General features: G+C 50.4%; 1 protein-coding gene across 1 annotated transcript; it reads left to right on the forward strand.

The window, feature by feature from the left end:
• The first annotated feature begins 32 nt into the window (after positions 1-32).
• TPRX2 (tetrapeptide repeat homeobox 2) lies at positions 33-18,016 on the forward strand. The gene is made up of 4 exons (XM_064581705.1): positions 33-167; positions 8,307-8,570; positions 14,610-14,776; positions 15,264-18,016. Exons 1-4 carry the CDS (start codon positions 146-148, stop codon positions 15,972-15,974), a joined length of 1,164 nt encoding a protein of 387 aa, XP_064437775.1. The 5' UTR covers positions 33-145; the 3' UTR covers positions 15,975-18,016.
• Positions 18,017-18,881: the final 865 nt, after the last annotated feature.

Genomic DNA, 18,881 nt, shown 5'->3' on the forward strand with positions numbered 1-18,881 from the left:
CAGTAGGTCTTAGTGACCCTCAACCCAGCTGCCATTGTAAACCACGAGCCCCAGACTCCAGAAACTGGTGCTGAGAATGTGCCCCGAGACGAAATTAAACCACACTCGCGGTTGATGTGGGGGTACTGGTGAGGTCAGCCTCGAGATGCCCTTGAACAGAGAGACAGGTAGGGAGGCTCAATTCCGTACCTTCCTTAGCATATGGCTAGAGATCCTTCTAGAAAATCCAAAGACAGACTTTTCAGCAGCCCCACCATGGACGCTTAGACCAACTGTATACAGTTCAATTAAAAAAATCCATTTGGGGATGTTATAGGTTTCACACGTCAGGTTTTATATGGTAGGTTTAGGGGGCTCTTTGATATATATATATATATATTTTTTTTTTTCTTCTTCTTCTTCTTCTTCTTAGATTTTTCTTAAAGACATTTCTTCATTCATGCATTCTTTCAGAATGGGCACATTTGGTGGGAGAATGGAAGGCAAGCTGCCTGTTTCATGTCTTTTTCTCCTTTTGTTTTAGGATTTTCTAAAGGTGAATTTCACCCAAGCGTTGGAGGAACTGAGGTAGTTGCAATTGGGGCCGATTGTGGGCCCCAACTCTAGCTGTGGGTATTTCGAAAAAGAAGAGGAGGTGGCAGGCTTCCCATCTGTAAATAGGCAAGAGATGGGGGTCAGGGGAGAGAAGTGAATTTGGAGGAAGCCCCGCATTTCAAATACACAGGTCCTCTCTTAGATTCTGTTTCCTGTTCCCATTGCGGGGATTGGACCAGAGAGCCTGGCCTGAGGGAGTTTCCCTGGGGCGGCGCCATCTTTCTTCCCATGCAACTTGACCCCCAGCAACAGAGACAAGCCCTGAGAGAATTTTAAGAAGGAGTCAAGCATGTTGACACTCTTGGAAGTTTGGTGCTTTGGCCTTGCTTCCCCAGTCTGAATTTTTCTTTTGTTTTTGGCCCTGGGGGAGACAGAAGCCATGAGCCTTTCACTGGGGGGCTTCACAAGTTAGCAGGAAGTAAGGCAGGAAGGTGGCTGTGTGCTGGTACGTGGGAACCACTAGCCCTCCAAAGAAGAGGAAAAGCCCTGATTTTAGCATTTGCCAGTTTCCATGGTGCAAATTCTCCCACTATGGCTGATTTCTAGGTGCCCATCTGAGGTCAGGGACTCAGAGCCCGATGCATGCCGTCTGCGCTCCTGGGCTGGTAGGAGCTAGCTCCAGGTCCTCGGTGCAGGAAGGGATGTCAGGAGACCTCAGATGGTTTTTCCGGGTCCAGGCCGGAAGAGGTCCACACAGCCTAGACCCCCGAGACCCCTGAGGAAATACTGCCATCACTAGAACCCACAAGGAAGGTTTACTCAGCACACCACGTGACTATCTCTCATGGGCCTGAGTCATGTTGGTCTCTGGGACGTTAGACTCAGGAGTGGCTCAGAGTCCAGTGTGGGACACGAAGGATAAGCAGAGGAGGACAGCGCATGCTGGGGTGGGGGTTGGGAGGTCCAGGCAGAATTCGTAGAGGTGAATCTGTTCAGGAGCTTCCGGCTTCCTTTCCCGGGGCCAGCCTCCTGAACTTTGGGGATGGCAAAGGTTCTACTTCCTAAAGCCAGGACGAGTGACAAGGGGGAGAAGGAAGCGGCCGGGAGCCCCCCTCATTCTGTGTCTCTTTTCCCACTCATTGGGACTTCAGTCTCCTTTCCTCCAGGCCACCCACAGAGTGACAATGATTAAAATGCTGAATCCTGCTTAAAGTCTGGGTGGTTTTTATTTTTTTTAAATTTCTGAGGAGGGGCCGACTAGGGGAGGTGGAAAAAGAGGTCGCTCTGTCCCTCCAACCCCCCCGCCCCCAGTCTCTGGGGACATGGGTCGGTCCACGTGCTTTCTTTGTCTGGTCACTGTCTTTTCCTTGGAATCTCCCTAAAGCCAATTAAGCAGAGACATGGGCTCCAGATGCCAACTTCCACCTGCTGTGACTTCGCTGAGCCCCTGAGTTCCCCTCTGCAAGGGGGGGAGGGGGGTGGCCGCGCTTCCTGCCTTAGTGGCCCATGGAAGGACACAGGCCCTCCCTGTCAGCCAGCCTCGGGTCCCCCCCATGTCCCTCTCACCTCTGTTTCTCTCTTTCTTTTCCTTCTGACTGTCCCTCAGACTCCCAGGTCCCCATTTCTCTTTGCTGGATTTGTACCTTTTTCTTTCTCTTTCTTCTCTTTTCTTTGCCCATTTTTCTGTTTCTCCAAATGTAAGTCACTGTTGTCTGCTTCTGTCCCTCTCAGTCCCGGAGTCCCAGGTTAAGATTTGTGTGTGTGTGTGTGTGTGTATATTGTGGGGTGTGTGTGTGTGGTGGGGGGGGCACAGGGCTGGTGGGGTCAGACACACTTGCTGTCCGAGCCTGGGTCAGCCACTTCTGGTCCCAGGATCCCGGGTGATTCATTTTTCCCAGCTTCAGCTTCACCTCCTGTAACACAGAGAAAACTTACCTCGAGAGAACGAAATGAGATCCTTATATTAAGTACCTGGTCCTGAACCTCTGGTCCGTGGTAAGTGCCCAATAAACATTTATTTTTGTGGTAAAACACACAGCACATAAAATGGACCATTACTATCATCTTTTTTTTAAAAAGATCTTATTTTTTTAAAGTAATCTCTACACCCAACTCAGGGCTCGAACTGACCACCTCAAGATCAAGAGTTGCACGCTCTCCTGACTGAGCCAACCAGGTGCCCCCATTATTATGACCTTAAAGTGTGCAATTCAGTGATTTTAAGTACATTCACAGAGGAAACCAGATACAAAAGGCCACATAGTGTAGGATTCCATTCATATGAACTGTCCAGAAGAGGCAGATCCATAGGGAGGGAAAGCAGAGTTGTGGTTGCCCAGGGGCTGGCTGGGAGGGAGGGAATGGGGAGTGACTGCTTAATAGGTACATTAGGTGACAAAATAGTAGCAACCCAGTAATTCCACCTCTGAGTATATACCCCAAAGAACTGAAAACAGGTATTCAAGCAAAAACTTGAGGGTTCCTGTTCATTGAAGCATTATTTGCAATAAGCAAAGGACAGAAACAAGCCAAACAGTTATCAACTGTTGAATGGATAAACAAAATGTGGTTGGGCCATCCAATGGACTTTTTTTTTTTTTTTAAGATTTTATTTATTTATTTGACAGAGAGAGAGAGAGAGAGCGCACAAGCAGGGGGAGTGGGAGAGGGAGAAGACTCCCTGCTGAGCAGGGAGCCCAATGCAGGACTTGATCCCAGAACCCTGGGATTATGACCTGAGCTGAAGGCAGACACTTAACCAAATGAGCCACCCAGGCACCCCATCCAATGGATTCTTACTTGGCCACAAAAAGGAGAAGTTTATTTATATTTTCTTAATAATCTTTACACCCAACATGGGGCTCAAACTCATAACCCCGAGATCAAGAGTCACATGATTTTCCAACTGAGCCAGCCAGGCACCCCGGGTGTATTCTATATCTTGATTACGGTGGTGGTTCCATGGCCGTATATGATTGTCTAAGCTCCTCAAACTGTACTGTTCCAATGGGTAGATTTTACAGGATATAAATTATACCTCAATACATTAGAAGGAAGAAAGAAAAATCCACCGAGCATGTACTGTTTGCCAGACACTGGAGAATCCAGTCCAAAAACTCTTGATTCTCAAAACAATCCATCAGAGAGATGCTATTTGTATCAGATAGATGCTCTTATTCTCCCTATTTCACAGATGAGAAAACCAAGGCTGTGGGAGGTCAGGTGACCTGCCCAAGATCCCACAACTAGGAATAGGTACTTGGGTTTCATATTCACCTTGCTGGGCCCTCCAGACCCTGCTGGTATTTCTCCCCTCCCCTCCGATTTTGGTCCTCCCTCATTCTTCCTTCCTCCAAAGTCTCAAGCTCAGGTGTGCTCATGTCTCACCCCTTACCCCTTTATGTCTGCGTTCCCCCCCCCACCCCACCCCTCCTGCTCTCTGAGCCCCTCCCTGGTTGTTTCCTCCGTCCCTGAACAGGACTAATTTAGCAAATGCTCCAATCTTCTTATGATGGTCCGGCCTCAGCAGAATTAGCAGGGATTAGATTCAGACGCATGACCCCCCGGGGGAGGGGCTCCGTGGAGACAAATGAGTTTTATTTATTTTTACAAATGTTTTATTTATTTATTTGAGAGAGAGAGAGAGCACAAGTGGGGATGAGGGGCAGAGGGAGAGGGAGAAGCAGGGAGCCCAGACACGGGGCTCAATCCCAGGACCCTGAGATCATGACCTGAGCCAAAGGCAGACGCCTAACCGACTGAGTCACACAGGCGCCCCCTACAAATAAGTTTTAACTAAGTGATGCCTTCCTCCACAGTAAATCATGCCTAGGACATGCAGTAATAATAAAATCACAGCCAAACTCTTCATCGGGCACTTATGACGTGCCAGGGACCATTAGGCATGTTCCTTGAATTTTGCCCCCCCCCGGTCTTCATTACAGCTTCACGCAGTGGGCTCCATCCTCCAGCTCCCCTACTTCATGGGTCAGGAAGGGGTAAGGAACCTTCCCACAGCAAACGGGGTCCAGCCCTAGCCTTCCCGGTGCTTCTCAGAGTAGAGATGGGACAGAGGCTGGGAGGCAAGGATGGAGTGGCTGGGGCCATGCCATGTGCAAACGTGACCTTAGGGATGGTGCTTTCAGCCCCTCAGAGTACAGAGGATATGGGGGGCAGCAAGAGGGGGTGAAAATGGAGAGGAAAGTGTGCTCTAGGAGGGAGGCACAGAAAGCACAGCAGAGGAAGGGATTAGGCAGGGAAAGAAAAGCCAAGACAGATGCCAGGAGGGGACTTTTGTGCAAAGTATGCCTTCTTCCTTAAGTAGGAGATAGAATTCTCCAATGAAGCATATGGGCCTGGAGTTTTATTGTAGGAAGGTAATTTATGTGCTTAATTTATTTAACAGATATATCATTGTTCATATATTAAGATCTCTTCTTGGGTCAGTTTCAGAAAGTTGTATTTCTCAAGTCATTTGTCCATTTTTCCCTACGTTGTCAAATTTGCTGGCATACATTTGCTCACGATCTCCTAATTTCCATTTGATTTGTCCATAGCATGAAACGATATATCAGACCCAGATAAGAAGAAAGCCTAAAATCAACCATCTTTAACGTCATCTCAAGAAGTTAGAAATGAGGGAAGAAATAGTAAAGATGAGAGCAAAAATTAATAAAATAAAAAATGTACAATAAAAATTAAAAGACATGAGCTGTTTTGTTAAAGGCTATGGAAATCAGTAGCTCCCAAAAACACTAACAGAGAGAAAAAGAAATTACTACTATCAAGAATGAACATGAGAGAGGGCATTATAAAAAATCCTACATTAAGTTATCAATGATCATAAAAGAATATTGTGAACAATTGTATGCCCAGAAATTTGAAAATTTAGATGACAAACTCCCAGCTAAACACAACTTACCCAAACAAGTGCATACAAAAATTAAAAATCCAGGGCGCCTGGGTGGCTCAGTTGGTTAAGTGACTGCCTTCGGCTCAGGTCATGATCCTGGAGTCCCTGGATCGAATCCCGCATCGGGCTCCCTGCTCGGCAGGGAGTCTGCTTCTCCCTCTGACCCTCCCCCGTCTCATGTGCTTGCTCTCTCTCATTCTCTCTCTCTCAAATAAATAAATAAAATCTTTAAAAAAAAATTAAAACTCCAAATAGTCCTCTTAAAGAAGAATAATCCAGGGGCACCTGGCTGGCTCAGTCAGTGGAGCGTGTGAATCTTGATTTTGGGGTTGTGAGTTCGAGCCCCCTGTTGGGGGTAGAGATTACTGAAAAATAAATAAGTAAATAAAAATAAAAACACAAGTACATTATCTTTTTAAAAAGAAGAGTGATCTATAATTAACATTTTTCATACAAAGAACATACCATGCCCATTTGGCTTTGCCAAGGCATTTCACAGAACAATTGAGAAAGAAATTACATCAATCTTATCAAGCTTCCCTAGAACTGAAAGAGAGGAAACATTTTTCATTTTGTTTCATGAGACCTTGATATCCAAAACCTGGCAAGAACTTTGAGATAAAGGAAAATTATAGATCATAAAATCAAAGTCCTAGACAAAATATCAGATGGAATCCAGCATATATAATGAAAGGATAATACATCCTGACCCAAGGTGAGTTTATTCCAGGAATGCAAGACCGATTTAATATTTAAACACCAAGGGAGGTAATTTGTCACATTAATATAATAAAGAGAAGATCTTTTCATTCCAATATCTGCAGGAGGAACATTTGATAAAACTCAAAATCAATTTTTTTATGAAAAATAACAGGGGCACCTGGGTAGCTCAGTCAGTTAAGCATCTGCCTTCGGCATGATCCCAGGGCCTTGGGGTCGAGTCCCACATTGGGCTCCCCACTCAGCGGGGAGTATGCTTCTCCCTCTCCTGTGTGCGTGAGCTCTCTCTCTCTCTCCCCCCCCCAATAAATAAATAAATCTTAAAAAAAAAAAAGAAAAATGACAAACTTTTAGAAATGAGGAAGAGAAGTGAATTCCTTAATCTGATAAAGGATATCTGCAAAAGAATCCTATAGAAAAATTATGTTTAATGTTGGAATGTTGAAAGCCTTCCTTCTATTATTGGGAACGAGACAGAAACATCCAGTCCTCTCCCTTCCTTTCAACACCGTGCTGAAGGCCCAGGCAATAAAGACGTAAAAATACAGTCAAGAAGGAAAAGAAAAGGTATAACAGTTTAGAAAGCAAGCAAGCAAGCTATCTTTGTTTATAGGTGACATGACTTTTTAGGTGAAAACCCACAAGAATCTACAGATAATCATTTAGAATACGAGAATTTCACAAGTTCACCAGATGCAAGTCACTATAACAAGGACTGCTCACTTTCCAAATCCCAGCCACAAATAATTAGAAAACAAATGTTTAGAAACAGATACAATGTACAATAATATCAAACACTTAGGGGAAAAAATCTAACAAAATCTGCGTACATAGAAAACTCCACAATACAACAATAACCGGGAGGACTAACATAGCCCATCAGAAATGGATAAGGTGGGGCGCCTGGGTGGCTCAGTCGTTAAGTGTCTGCCTTCGGCTCAGGTCATGGTCCCAGGGTCCTGGGATCGAGCCCCACATTGGGCTCCCTGCTCAACGGGAAGCCTGCTTCTCCCTCTCCCTCTGCCTGCTTCTCTGCCTACTTGTTCTCTCTCTCTATCTCTCTGACAAATAAATAAATAAAATCTTTAAAAAAAAAAAAAAAGAAATGGATAAGGTGTCCAACTTCATTGGCCATCGGGAAAATAAAAAATAAAGCCACAATGATCTTTCTCTGCCAACCCATCAGGGTGGCTAAAGCTAAAAGACAGATGGTGCTAAGTTTGGGGGAGGATATGGAAGCCCAGGAGGTATCAACTGGTAAAATCACTTTGGGAATCTATCAAACAGAATCTCCTGAAGCTGAGCTCAGAAATTCCACTCCTAGGAAAATACCAAAAGAAATCCGCACGCAACGGATAAATCAAAGGTGCTATACCATGTTTCGGAAAGCTTGTCGGGCATCAGACCACAGACAGACAGACCATTGTCACAGGCAACAGGCGTGACTTGCAGACAATGATGAGCAAAAGAAGGCAAACACAAAAAAGGATACGTTCTGTGATTCTGTGCCTGTAAAGTTCAAAACCAGGGGAAACTAACCTGTAATATCAGAAGACTAGGCTGTGGTTATCTTTGGGATAACCACATGGGAGCTGCCATGAGGGAGCTTGAGTATTGAAGGGGAATGCTCTGTTTCTCTCTGGGAGGCAGACATCAGGGTTTTCTCTGCAATAATTTTGTGGGGTTTTTTAAGATTATTTATTTATTTATTTGACAGAGAGAGACACAGCGAGAGAGGGAACACAAGCAGAGGGAGTGGGAGAGGGAGAAGCAGCCTTCCCGCCAAGCAGGGAGCCCGATGCGGGGCTCGATCCCAGGACCCTGGGATCATGAACTGAGCTGAAGGCAGACGCTTAACGACTGAGCCACCCAGGCGCCCCTTCTCTGCGATAATTTTTTAATTTAAATTTTATTAGTTAACGTACAGTGCAATATTGGTTCCTGGAGTAGGATTCAGTAATTCATTGGTTCCGTACAACACCCAGTGCTCATGACAGCAGGTGCCCTCCTTAATACCCATCCCCCATCTCGCCCATCCCCCACCCATGTGATAATTTGTTGCATTTTCCTCAATGGGATACTTCAGTGAAATTTTCCCTTTGATTTTTTTTTTTTTTTAATGTTTCCCCCCGTGATAAAGCTAAAGCCCATTTTCTGGGTCAAAGGGAAGATGTTTTTCAGAGAAAACCTACAGAGCAGTGGATGGGAAAGGGGCTACCTTTCCATGAAGTCCACCAGAGTCTCAGAAGAATTTGGAAGAAAGAAGGATCATTCCCAGAAATGTGGCCCAGAGAGATCAGAACAAAAGGAACCAATTTTCTAAAAAGAGACTGGATCTTATTTTCTTTGTTATACACTCACAGTGCTCCTAACTGCTCTGTGGGGAATTTGCAGGGAGTGCCAGGTAAGTTCTCTCAAGCCCTGAAGTCCTGTTAATTAAACATTAAACATAACGTTTTCTATAGGATTCTTCTGCAGATATCCTTTATCGGATTCCTCAGGGTTCCCAAGCTCTGCAGCTCCTTGTCTATCCTCCTGATGCAGTTTTTGAATGTGGGTGAGGTCCGGAGCCCACGGCCAAGAAAGAATTCTTGAGACGTCTTTGGTGCAAAAAAGTGGTTTTATTAAGGCATGGGGACAGGACTGGGGTAGGGGGGTGCAGAAAGAGCTGTTGCCCTGGAGTTGTGAGGGGTGACGGATTATACACTTGGGAGTTGAGGGGGGGGGTAAGGAAAAAGGGAGGCTTGCAAAAGAACTTTCCTATGCTAAAGAGGACCTACAAGGTATTGGAAGCCTTGCCCTTGTCAAGCTAAGGTTGTTTTTCCCTCTGGCAAAGCATTTACATTGAGACAGTTGGGAGTTTCCCGGAGGAAGGTTATACCCTGCCTCAAGTATCTGTCACTGGGCTACAGGTTAGAAGGAAATTTAATTTGACCTGCATTTCCTTTGACCTTGGTTTTCTACATCACTACTGGGGGGCTGGGTGGCGATGTTAGGGCTCCAGGAAATTGAATCGATGGACCTCTAGCAATAACCTAACTTCCAGGTTTTCTTGTAAATTTCTTATAAATCATGAAGACATTTGTAAACTGCTGGAGACTCCTGTCCTGCAGGACTGTGATCTTTTTAAGTTAAACTTTTGTTTTTTCCTTCCCTTACTTTTAGGGCAGCCAGAAGTGCCTGAGGAATGTCGCACAGGACCCCCTCCCTGCGGGTGGCGGGGTGGGGTGGAGGCAATGGGTTGTGGGGTGTCAGCTTCTGTTCCCCTTCTCACTCCGGGCTGTGGGCAAAATTGTACTCGTGTCCTCTTGCCAGGTGTCCACACTTTCTGGCTTCCGGTTTGCTTCTCAAGTTTGGTTCCAGAAACCTGTTCTCAGAACCAGTGGGGATATAGATGGGGGGGGGGGATGATGGAAAGATACGTGGACGGATGGATGGACAGAGGAAACAGAATCTTAAAAAACTGTATTGGAGTTTGGAAGCTGGATAATTTGGGGGCAGGAGGGAAGATTCTGGAGGGCACAAAAGTACAGAGAATGTATGTGGAAAGGAGTGATAGGCCACGAGAGTCTTCTGAGGGATGGAGGACCATGTCCTGTCCACCCAGCTGGGAGGGGAGAGGGTGCCAGACAGGTGGGTAGAGGGAGGGACTAACGCTGGGGGTGCAGCCAGCCGAGACCCCAGTTAATGATTATAAAGCACTTAGAATAGTGCCTGGCATATAAGAAAAATGCATTTGAATTTCTCTCTCTCGCTTTTTTTTAATATTTAATTTATTTATTCATGAGAGACAGAGAGAGAGAGAGAGGCAGAGGGAGAAGCAGTCTCCCAAGGAACAGAGAGCCCGACGTGGGACTCGATCCCAGGACCCTGGGATCATGACCTGAGCCGAAGGCAGACGCTTAACCATCTGAGCCACCCAGGCACCCTGAATTTCTCTCTCATATATATTTTCTGTTTGCCTTTGTTGCTCCTGCCTGTCTTATCTCTTATCTCTCTCCTCTGTTTTCTGGGAATAACCTCAGAGCTGTTCCAAGGCAGCAAGATCCTGCCACGGCTCACCTCTCCATCCTCCCCTTTCTGCCTGGCTGTCCTCTTCCTGCCCCTAAAAGAAGCTAAGCTCTGGGACCAAGGCCAGTGGTAGGGGCCCACGTGGACGAAGGAGGCATTCCCCTACAGAGCTGGTTCTCAAAGTATGGTCCCTGATTCAGACCAGCTGCATCAGCATCATCTGGGAACTTTTCTGAAGTGCAAATTCGGGGTCCTGCCCCCAGACCCGTTGAGTCAGAAACTGGGGGGGTGGGCGGGGGAGACCCAGGTAGTCTGGATTTTAACAAGCCTTCTAGGGGATTCTGATGTGCACAGATTTTGAAAATCACTGCCTGGTGCTCCAGGCAATTATAACGTGTGATCTCTTATCAAGGGTGGAGACCAGGCAGATACCCAGTGACTCTGCCCTGGGGGGGACAAAGCTGTGGGGCCAGGGATGGATTCTCCCCGCTGCTGTGACAGGTTCTCTCCAGAGCAGAAACAAGAGCACTGTCCAAACCGCCAAAGAGACGGCCGTTCCCCATGCAGGCCAGCACGAGTGACACTTCCCATGCTAACCATGGCTCCCGACCCTGCACCTCCTCACCTTCTAGACGAGACCTCTGATGACCTCCATTTCTCCACATCATCCTACCCAGAGCACAGCCTCGCTTCCTTCCGTAAAAAAATTGTGGTAAAATAGGGGCGCCTGGCTCAGTGGGCTGAGCATCCCATTCTTGGTTTTGGCTCAGGTCACGATCTCAGGGTTGTGGGATCGAGCCCCCCCCCCCCATCAAGACTCCATGCTCCGCACAGAGTCCGCTTGAGATTTTCTCCCTCTCCCTTTGCCCGCCCTGCCCCCAGCTTGCGCACGCTCTCTCTCTAAAATAAAATAATCTTTTTTTAAAAATTGCGGTAAAATCTACAGAATGCAAAATGTATCCCTTTTACCTTTTTTTTTTAAAGATTTTATTTATTTATTTGACAGAGAGATAGAGAGACAGCACAAGTAGGCAGAGTGGCAGGCAGAGAGAGAGGGAGAAGCAGGCTTCCCGCCGAGCAGGGAGCCCGATGCGGGGCTCGATCCCAGGACCCCGGGATCATGACCTGAGCCGAAGGCAGCCGCTTAACGACTGAGCCACCCAGGGGCCCCTCCCTTTTACCATTTTTAAATGCAAAATTCAGTGGTGTTAAGTACTTTCACAATGTTGTGCGACCATCACCACCATCCACCCCCCAGGCCAGGGTTTTTTCCATCGTCCCAAACTGAAACTGTTTCCATTAAACACTAACTCCCCATGCACCCCCCCCCCCCCACGAGCCCCTGGTAACCTGGAATCTACTTTCTGTCTCTAGGTGTACAAGTATCTGCTTGAGCCCCTGACTTCAATTCTTTTTTTTAAAGATTTTATTTATGAGGGGTGTAGGTGGCTCAGTCATTAAGCGTCTGCCTTCAGCTAAGGTCATGATCCCAGGGTCCTGGGATCGAGCCCCGCATCGGGCTCCCTGCTCCTCCCTCTCCCACTCCCCCTGCTGTGTTCCCTCTCTTGCCGTGTCTCTCTCTGTCAAATAAATAAATAAAATCTTAAAAAAAAATAAATAAAGATTTTATTTATTTGTCAGAGAGCAAGAGAGAAAGCACAAGCAGGCGGAGCGGCAGGCAGAGGGAGAGGGAGAAGCCGACTCCCAGCTGAGCAGGGAACCCAATGTGGGGCTCGATCCCAGGATCCTGGGATCATGACCTGAACTGAAGGCAGATGCTTAACCGACTGAGCCACCCAGGCATCCCCCTGACTTTGATTCTTTGGGCATAAAAATCACTTTTCTTTGAACCTCCCCCCTCCCATAAAATACAAGCCCATGTCCTGTATGGATTCTTTCAAACACCCTCTTACCAAGATGCCACTAGATATGAGATGGTAAACCCACATGTGCTCAACTCCTGACGTCCTCCTGACGGTCCTCGGCTGAGGGACACTGACAGCTAGCACCACGTCTGTCTCAGAAACCAACCTACACTCCAAAAGCATGAGACAGACTCCCCATCCCACTGTTACGGGACAGAGGACAGGTTCCGAACTCAGGTTTGGCTGAACATCTCAAAGACCACCCTCTTCATCCGGGGTGGGGGTGGGGGAGCCAGATGGTTTAAAGGGGAAGGTGCGGAAAATGGGGAGGGGGCTGCGTGCTCGATAGCTGACCATCTGTCCTTGCAAGGCTTCCAGATTCCCCCAGTAATGGGCCAGTCATCAAAGCTCCCAGGTGTCTCCCAGTAAAGGCTGGTCCATCAGTCCAACAACCTGCATGCAGACTCTTCCCTGCACCAGGAACCGATCACTGAGGACCCCCTGGCTGTTTTCCAGGGCCTCCCCTTCTGGAAAGCCTGGTCCTTTGTGTCTCAAAGCCAGTGGCCTGCAGGATCTCAAGCAAGTAGGCTAGTTTGTTCTGCTACAAACTGTGGGGTTTAGGTCAGCAAGCAAGAAGCTTGAACAAGTTAACCCTTAAGACAGGTGGGAGTGCTCTTACGGTTCCACCCGCCAACCCAGGTGAGACCCTTCTTCCCAATCTGGGCCAATCTCATCTACTAAATGGTACATTTAATTTCTTTTAAAATGAGAGAGGGAGCCCGCTTCTCCCTCTCCCTTTGTCTCCCTGCTTCCCCCCACCCCCGCCGTGGGTGCTCACTGTTTCTCCTGCTCGCTCTCCCTCTCTCTCTCAAATAAATAAATCTTTCAGAAAAAAAAATGAGAGAGAAAGTGGCCTCTGGTCACGCCTTATACACCAAGGAAATTACTAGATGCTCCCTTGTGGACAGCAGAGCCATTGACTTGGTGACGCATATGTTCTCACCTGCCCAAGAAGGAGAAAAAGATGTCCAATTAAGGCAGAATCTTGCCAGAAAGGAAGGGGCATAATGTCCACTTACGGTAGAATACCACTGTGAGGTACTCCAGCAAACCTCGAACGACGAGATCCCTTTGCTTTGCCTCATTTCGTGTCTGATCACCTATCCTATGCACCCTTCCTCTCCCTCTGATGAAAATAAAAGCCCTCCCCGGGACCTGAACCTTGTAAGCTGTGTTCTCCCCCACTTGAGTCCCGAGCAGACCCTACGCCAGGGAGGAGTTCAGTCCGATGTTTAGATGTGGGTCTGTGAAGCTTGAGGGGCTGGCTCCCCGGGCCCCGAGCTCCTGCGTCCAGCACACAGAGCAGCCCCTGCTCATTCATTCACTAAGAGGAAGGGGCAGCCGTCCACCTGCACCCCCATCGGGCTCCATCCCGTAGGAAAACCAGCAGCACGGACCCCAAACCACCCTCGGGGCCAGCGTGTCTGAGCACCCCTCTGTCCAGGACTCGGGGGCCACTTAGAGAAGGGACCAGAAGGCGAGAGTGGTGTTGGGGGCCACAGGGAGAGGCTGCTGACCGACCGGGCAGGAGAGGATGGAGGCTGGATGGGGAAGTGGGGGGCTGCGGCTCCCAGGACTGGGAAGGGATGGGATGACCCCAGGGCACTGGCTGGAGGGCACTTTCCTGGGACGGGGACCCCGCACCATGAGCAGCGTGGGGTTCCCCTGGGCGAGAGCCCCCTGAGGGTGTGACCAAGGCTGTCTTGCCACTGAGGACCCAGCCCCCAGCCCCGCCCCCACCCACAGGGGGGAAAGGATTACTCACTCACTGTGACTCCTCCAGGAGCAGGGCTGAGGGTGGGTGAGAGAGGGAGAGTCCCGGGACCCTCAGGCTGGGTCTGGGTGGGCACAGCTTGCCGGTGGGATTTAAGCCCCAGGTCCTGTGGGCCGAGCCTCACACGCAGCAGCCGAGGAGCGGTGAGGATGCAGGAGCCAGACCCTCCCGCAGGTGCGCCTGGGCCTACCTGAGCGGCCTGGGCCGGGGTCGGCGGGGGGTTGTCGGCTGGCCGCTGTGGCTGAGGCTGGGGAGTCCTCCTGTCCGGGTGGGGGGGTCCCACCCTGTGCTGTGGGGACTTCTGTGGAGCTGGGGCGTGGACTTAAATTCTTGGGGTGGGCTGAGCAGAGGGCCTGGTGGGCACTGGCCCCCTGCAAGTGTGAGGGAGGCTTTGGCCGTTGGTGGGAGGGGCTGGGGGGCCTGGCGAGGTGGGAGCCCACGTGAGGCAGCAAGCTGGCTGAGCCTGGGGCGCCCACCGTACCGGCCTTCCATGGCTGTGGGCCCTGGAATCACAAGACCGGAACTGTTTATTAGGCCCATTTCAAGGACGCGGACACTGAGGCCCAGATGCGCCCAGGGACTCGGGCTGGAAGGGGGAGAGCCAGGGCCTGACCCCGGGGCATCTGGGCCACAGGCTGCCTCGAATCCACAGCTGGGCCTCGTACCGCAGGCCTGAGCCTCCCACCTGCTCACAAGGGCCTGGCTTGTCTGACCCTGTTTCTCCTTCGACCAGGCCCCCCAGCACCCCAAAGGCTCCCAAGGCTCCGGAAGAAGCGCACAGTGTACCTCAAGGAGCAGCTTCAGGAGCTGAGGAAATATTTCACGATGAACCGTTACCCGAGCTACGAGGAACGCCTCACCCTGGCGGCCAGGCTCGACCTGGAGGAACATCAAGTGCAGGTATGACCCCCCCCGTCCCCCTTGTCCCCAGTCTTCACAAGATCCACGAAGAAGGTGGCACTTCCTGGGGGCTGAGCCCTCCCCCGCTACCGCTGAGTAGACTGAGGCCAGAGGGTCCCACAAAGTTAGCAAGGGGCCCCCTGTGTAGACCCACGGCTGGACCCCAAGTTCACCTCAACCCCTGTGCTGTCCAAACCAGCCAACGTGATCCTGCCCAGACTGAAGCCCTAATGGATCTCCAGGCACCAGCACTGGTGAGGTGGGAGACCCTCTGGGGCAGGCTCCTTCCTGGCCCCTGGGCTCCAGGGTGCCTACCCCCTGCCCCTCCTACTCTTTGGACTCTCTGCTGCACCCCAGGGGCCTCGAATTGGGCCTGGGGTCATAGGGAGCAGTAGGAGTCCCGCTTTTTTCTCCCGAGCAGCCCCACCCCTGGGATGAGGCAAGCCCTTTCACACCTCCTCCTCGTCCCCTCTGTCCCTCCCTCCAGGTATGGTTCAAGAACCGCAGGGCCAACCACTCCAGGCTGCAGGGACTGCCCAAAGGGCGAGGTCAGGGAGCCCCTGCTGTGCCCCGGGGCCGTGGAGACCCCGCATCTGTCCCTGCCCCTGTCCCCGCCCAGGCTCCGGTTCCGGTCCCTGCTCACCCCGCATTCCCAGGGATCCCAGGCATCTCCAGCGTGGCTCAGCACAGCCCCACGCTGGTCCCTGCCCAGCAGGACCCAGAGCAGGGCTCCCGGGAGCATGTCCCTGCCGCCCAGGCCCCTGTCCCAGCCCCGGACCCGGCCAGGCCTCAGGGCTCCCCTGCCTCGGACTTCTCTCCAGACCCCGTGCTGGCCCCCAATTTCACAGGGCTCCTTTTGCCCCAAGACCCCTTGGAGGAATCCTCTTTCCCCTTGATGTCCGGTTCCCAAGAGGGAGAGGACCCTGCGGATGACAGTGGTTCAGAAGCTGTTACTGGATTTATAGGGGAATCTGTCCCCACAGAGTCCTGTAGTTCCCACGGGGCCAGAGGGGACGAGGGTGTCCTCCGTCTTCGTGCGTGGCCTCCATGTGGGTGGGGACAGAGGTGGCGGGTTGGGCTGCACTCCGGATTACTCCTCTGTGGAGGGAACACAGCCCCGTTCATCCCACCTGCTGAGGTGGCATCTCGTGTTCACTGTGGTCACCACACATCATGCTGCTGTGAGTGTCCCCACTGATACTTAGGGCGCCCGTGGGCATTTCTGCAGGATCCCAGGTGTCCCATAGAACCTCTGCTTCCCTTCCTCTGTTTGTTTCGTGGATGCTCTGAGAGCTTTCTAAAGGCCTCAAGCAACCTCACTGGGAACTTAATCAAAAATTGCGTGAAATCTATAGATGGTCTGGGGATGAATTGACATCTTTACCATACGGAGCGCTCCAATCTAAGGATATTACTTATTCATTCATTTGGTTGTTTACAAAGACTCTCCACCAAATGTTCTTTTTTTTTTAAGATTTTATTTATTTATTTGACAGAGAGAGACACAGCGAGAGAGGGAACACAAGCAGGGGGAGTGGGAGAGGGGGAAGCAGGCTTCCCGCTAAGCAGGGAGCCCGACGCGGGGCTCGATCCCAGGACCCTGGGATCATGACCTGAGCCGAAGGCAGACGCTTAACGACTGAGCCACCCAGGCGCCCCCAAATGTTCTTCTTTAAGCACAGAGGTGATATAGACATCTTTCTGGAGGTTTAGTTGTAGTATTTTTTTTTTAAGATTTTATTTATTTATTTGTCAGAGAGAGAGAGCCCACAAACAGGGGAAGGGGCAGGCAGAGGGAGAAGCAGGCTTCCCGCTGAGCAGTGAGCCGGACAGGGGGCTCGATCCCAGGACCCCGGGATCATGACCCGAGCCGAAGGCAGACGCCCAACCGACTGAGCCACCCAGGCGCCCCTTTAGTTGTAGTATTTTATCTCTTGTGCCTGACTTTTTAGATGATAAGTGAAAATTTTATTTTTCCAATCTGTTTGTCCTGTATGTAGGATTCAGCTGATATATTTACTTTGTATCCAGGAACCTGGTTTAATGCTTTTAATTCTAATGACTTAACCTGGACCTTGTTTGGGGGATTGATAACTTTGTAATAAAGTTCATGGTCCTCTTGTAAACACTTTCTCCTGAAGAGTCAGCTAGAGTTATGCCTTTCTTTGACATTCTCAACCACCCCTCCAGGAGAACCCCTCACCCCTTCTCTCGGCCCCTTTGTCTCCCCCTCCCCAACTTCTACCCCCTGTGGCCCTCCTGTCTCCTGGGTCTCCCCACAGCTGTTTCTCTGACCCTGTCCTGGTCCCATTTGGCAAATGCTCCAATCCTCTTAAGCCAGGCCAGCCTCAGCAGAGCAGAGAGAGAATTAGATCAGATTTGGGGGAGGGACACTCATGTGATCCGCTCTCCAGGCGGGTGTGTGTGTGTGTGTGGGTGGTATGGGGATGTGGAGACACTGCCAGGATGTACTGAAAGCCCCTCCTTATCTGACAGACCCTGGTAAGGATGTACACACAAACCACCGAAACCCCACCCCAGTTGTCCCTGGGAGAAATCTAATTTTGCATCTATCCCAGGAGACGGAGCTGAGACAGGGAGAATCCCTGAGGGCTTTTGGGGGGTGGAGGGGTAGGGGGTTAGATGAGATTCAGACTCACACCCTGGGCAGGGGGAGGGAGGCTGGTGACCCTGGGAACCCCCAGGCACCCAGCGGCCCCCACTGAATGGCAAATGGATGGATTTTGTAACATTGGAGACAGTTTGCTTTTGCCCTGACTGGCTGCGCAGGAAGTGAGTGCATTAAGTAGCACAGATCCCTCCCTTCCCACCTTTCCAATTACATTTCACCTTTTACCTAAGCAGCCCCAGCCCCCCTGCCCCCCCCCCCACTGAATCCAAGAACTTTTGTTATCCCCCAGGAAACTTTCCTGGGCTGTGTCCGGACCATCCCCAAGGGAAGCATCTGGGCCTTCCACTCAGCTCAGGAAGGAGGCGGGGTGGGGGGAGTGGATGGTAACTTCTCAAAAAGGCAGGTCTTGGGACTTCCCTATATCTATTCCTCAAGGTAGCCCCAGAGCGAGAATTTCTCTGTTTTCCAACTTGTAGCTAAATAAATAAATAAATAAAAATTTAAAAATGATGGCACCGTGGATCGTCCAATCACGTGGCCAGCCGACACTGTTGATCTGGTGGGACCCATGGTGATCCCTATGATCCAGAGTGCTCCCTCTTTGGTGGTTTTCACAGTGATCCTTTTAGGTCCATTGGCATCTATGGCATCAGTGGTAGAGGTAAGAATCTACTGTGTTTTACTCTGGAGAAGGTGAAGCTTTCAGACTCAGCTGCAGTGTATGGAGGACAAGAAATCCTGATATATGAAGAGTCCATTGTTTGCACCTTCCACAAATGGGCTGAGTTCAAGAAGCTCAATTCTGCTCTGGGTGCTCTGGGTTGGAGATGGAGGTGGTGCAGGGAGAAGTGTGCTTACCTGGTGGGGAGTGGGGAGAGGGGAGAAGGAAGTCAAGCAGAAACCCCCGGTGAGACCAAAAGTGAGGGGCCACTTGCCAGAAGGGACAGACGGGCTCTCTGAATCAGCAGGCGCAGAGGAAACCCATTTTGAGATATCCAGGGAATGGCATGGGATAGATTCGGCCCCAGGGACACAAGATGTTCCATTATCCTGGAGGAAGAAAGTGTGGAAAGGATGCAAAGAACACAGCCATTGTCCAGGCGGCTGGAGGAATGATCACAGTTTCTAGTCTCAACTTCTTGGAGAAAATGGAAGAGGTAACTCATTCCCTAGGAGTGACAAACTGAGTCTTTGAGTCTCCTCTGGTGCAGAGGATGGAGCATTGTATGAGTTGGACACAATCATCGCCTGAGACCCAGATGTGCTGGCTCCTCCACCTGGCCAGAGAGAAGGTGGGGCATTCGATTCCTCACCTGGATTAACCTGGCACCTGATCACGGGAGCCCTCTATCCAACCTGCCAAGGAACCTAGCTCCCTCCAGCTCCAGGTCTGCCGGAGTCTCTCAGGTCCCTGCAGGGCGCTCATCTCAGGGAGGCCGCTCCAGTTGGACACCCCCTTTCAGTCCAGATCCC

Source organism: Mirounga angustirostris, unplaced genomic scaffold, assembly GCF_029215605.1.
Source record: "Mirounga angustirostris isolate CCGP_5_RB_7025 unplaced genomic scaffold, mMirAng1.0.hap1 SCAF_16, whole genome shotgun sequence".
NCBI classification, from domain to species: domain Eukaryota; kingdom Metazoa; phylum Chordata; class Mammalia; order Carnivora; family Phocidae; genus Mirounga; species Mirounga angustirostris.

What these genes read in the sequence shown, in the direction of transcription:
- TPRX2 (XM_064581705.1), top strand. Translation starts at nt 146, where the DNA reads ATGCCCTTGAACAGAGAGACAG. An exon ending in GAATTTGCAGGGAGTGCCAG is followed by an intron (nt 8,571 to 14,609) that starts GTAAGTTCTCTC and finishes TCCTTCGACCAG; the next exon opens with GCCCCCCAGCACCCCAAAGG. An exon ending in TGGAGGAACATCAAGTGCAG is followed by an intron (nt 14,777 to 15,263) that starts GTATGACCCCCC and finishes CCCTCCCTCCAG; the next exon opens with GTATGGTTCAAGAACCGCAG.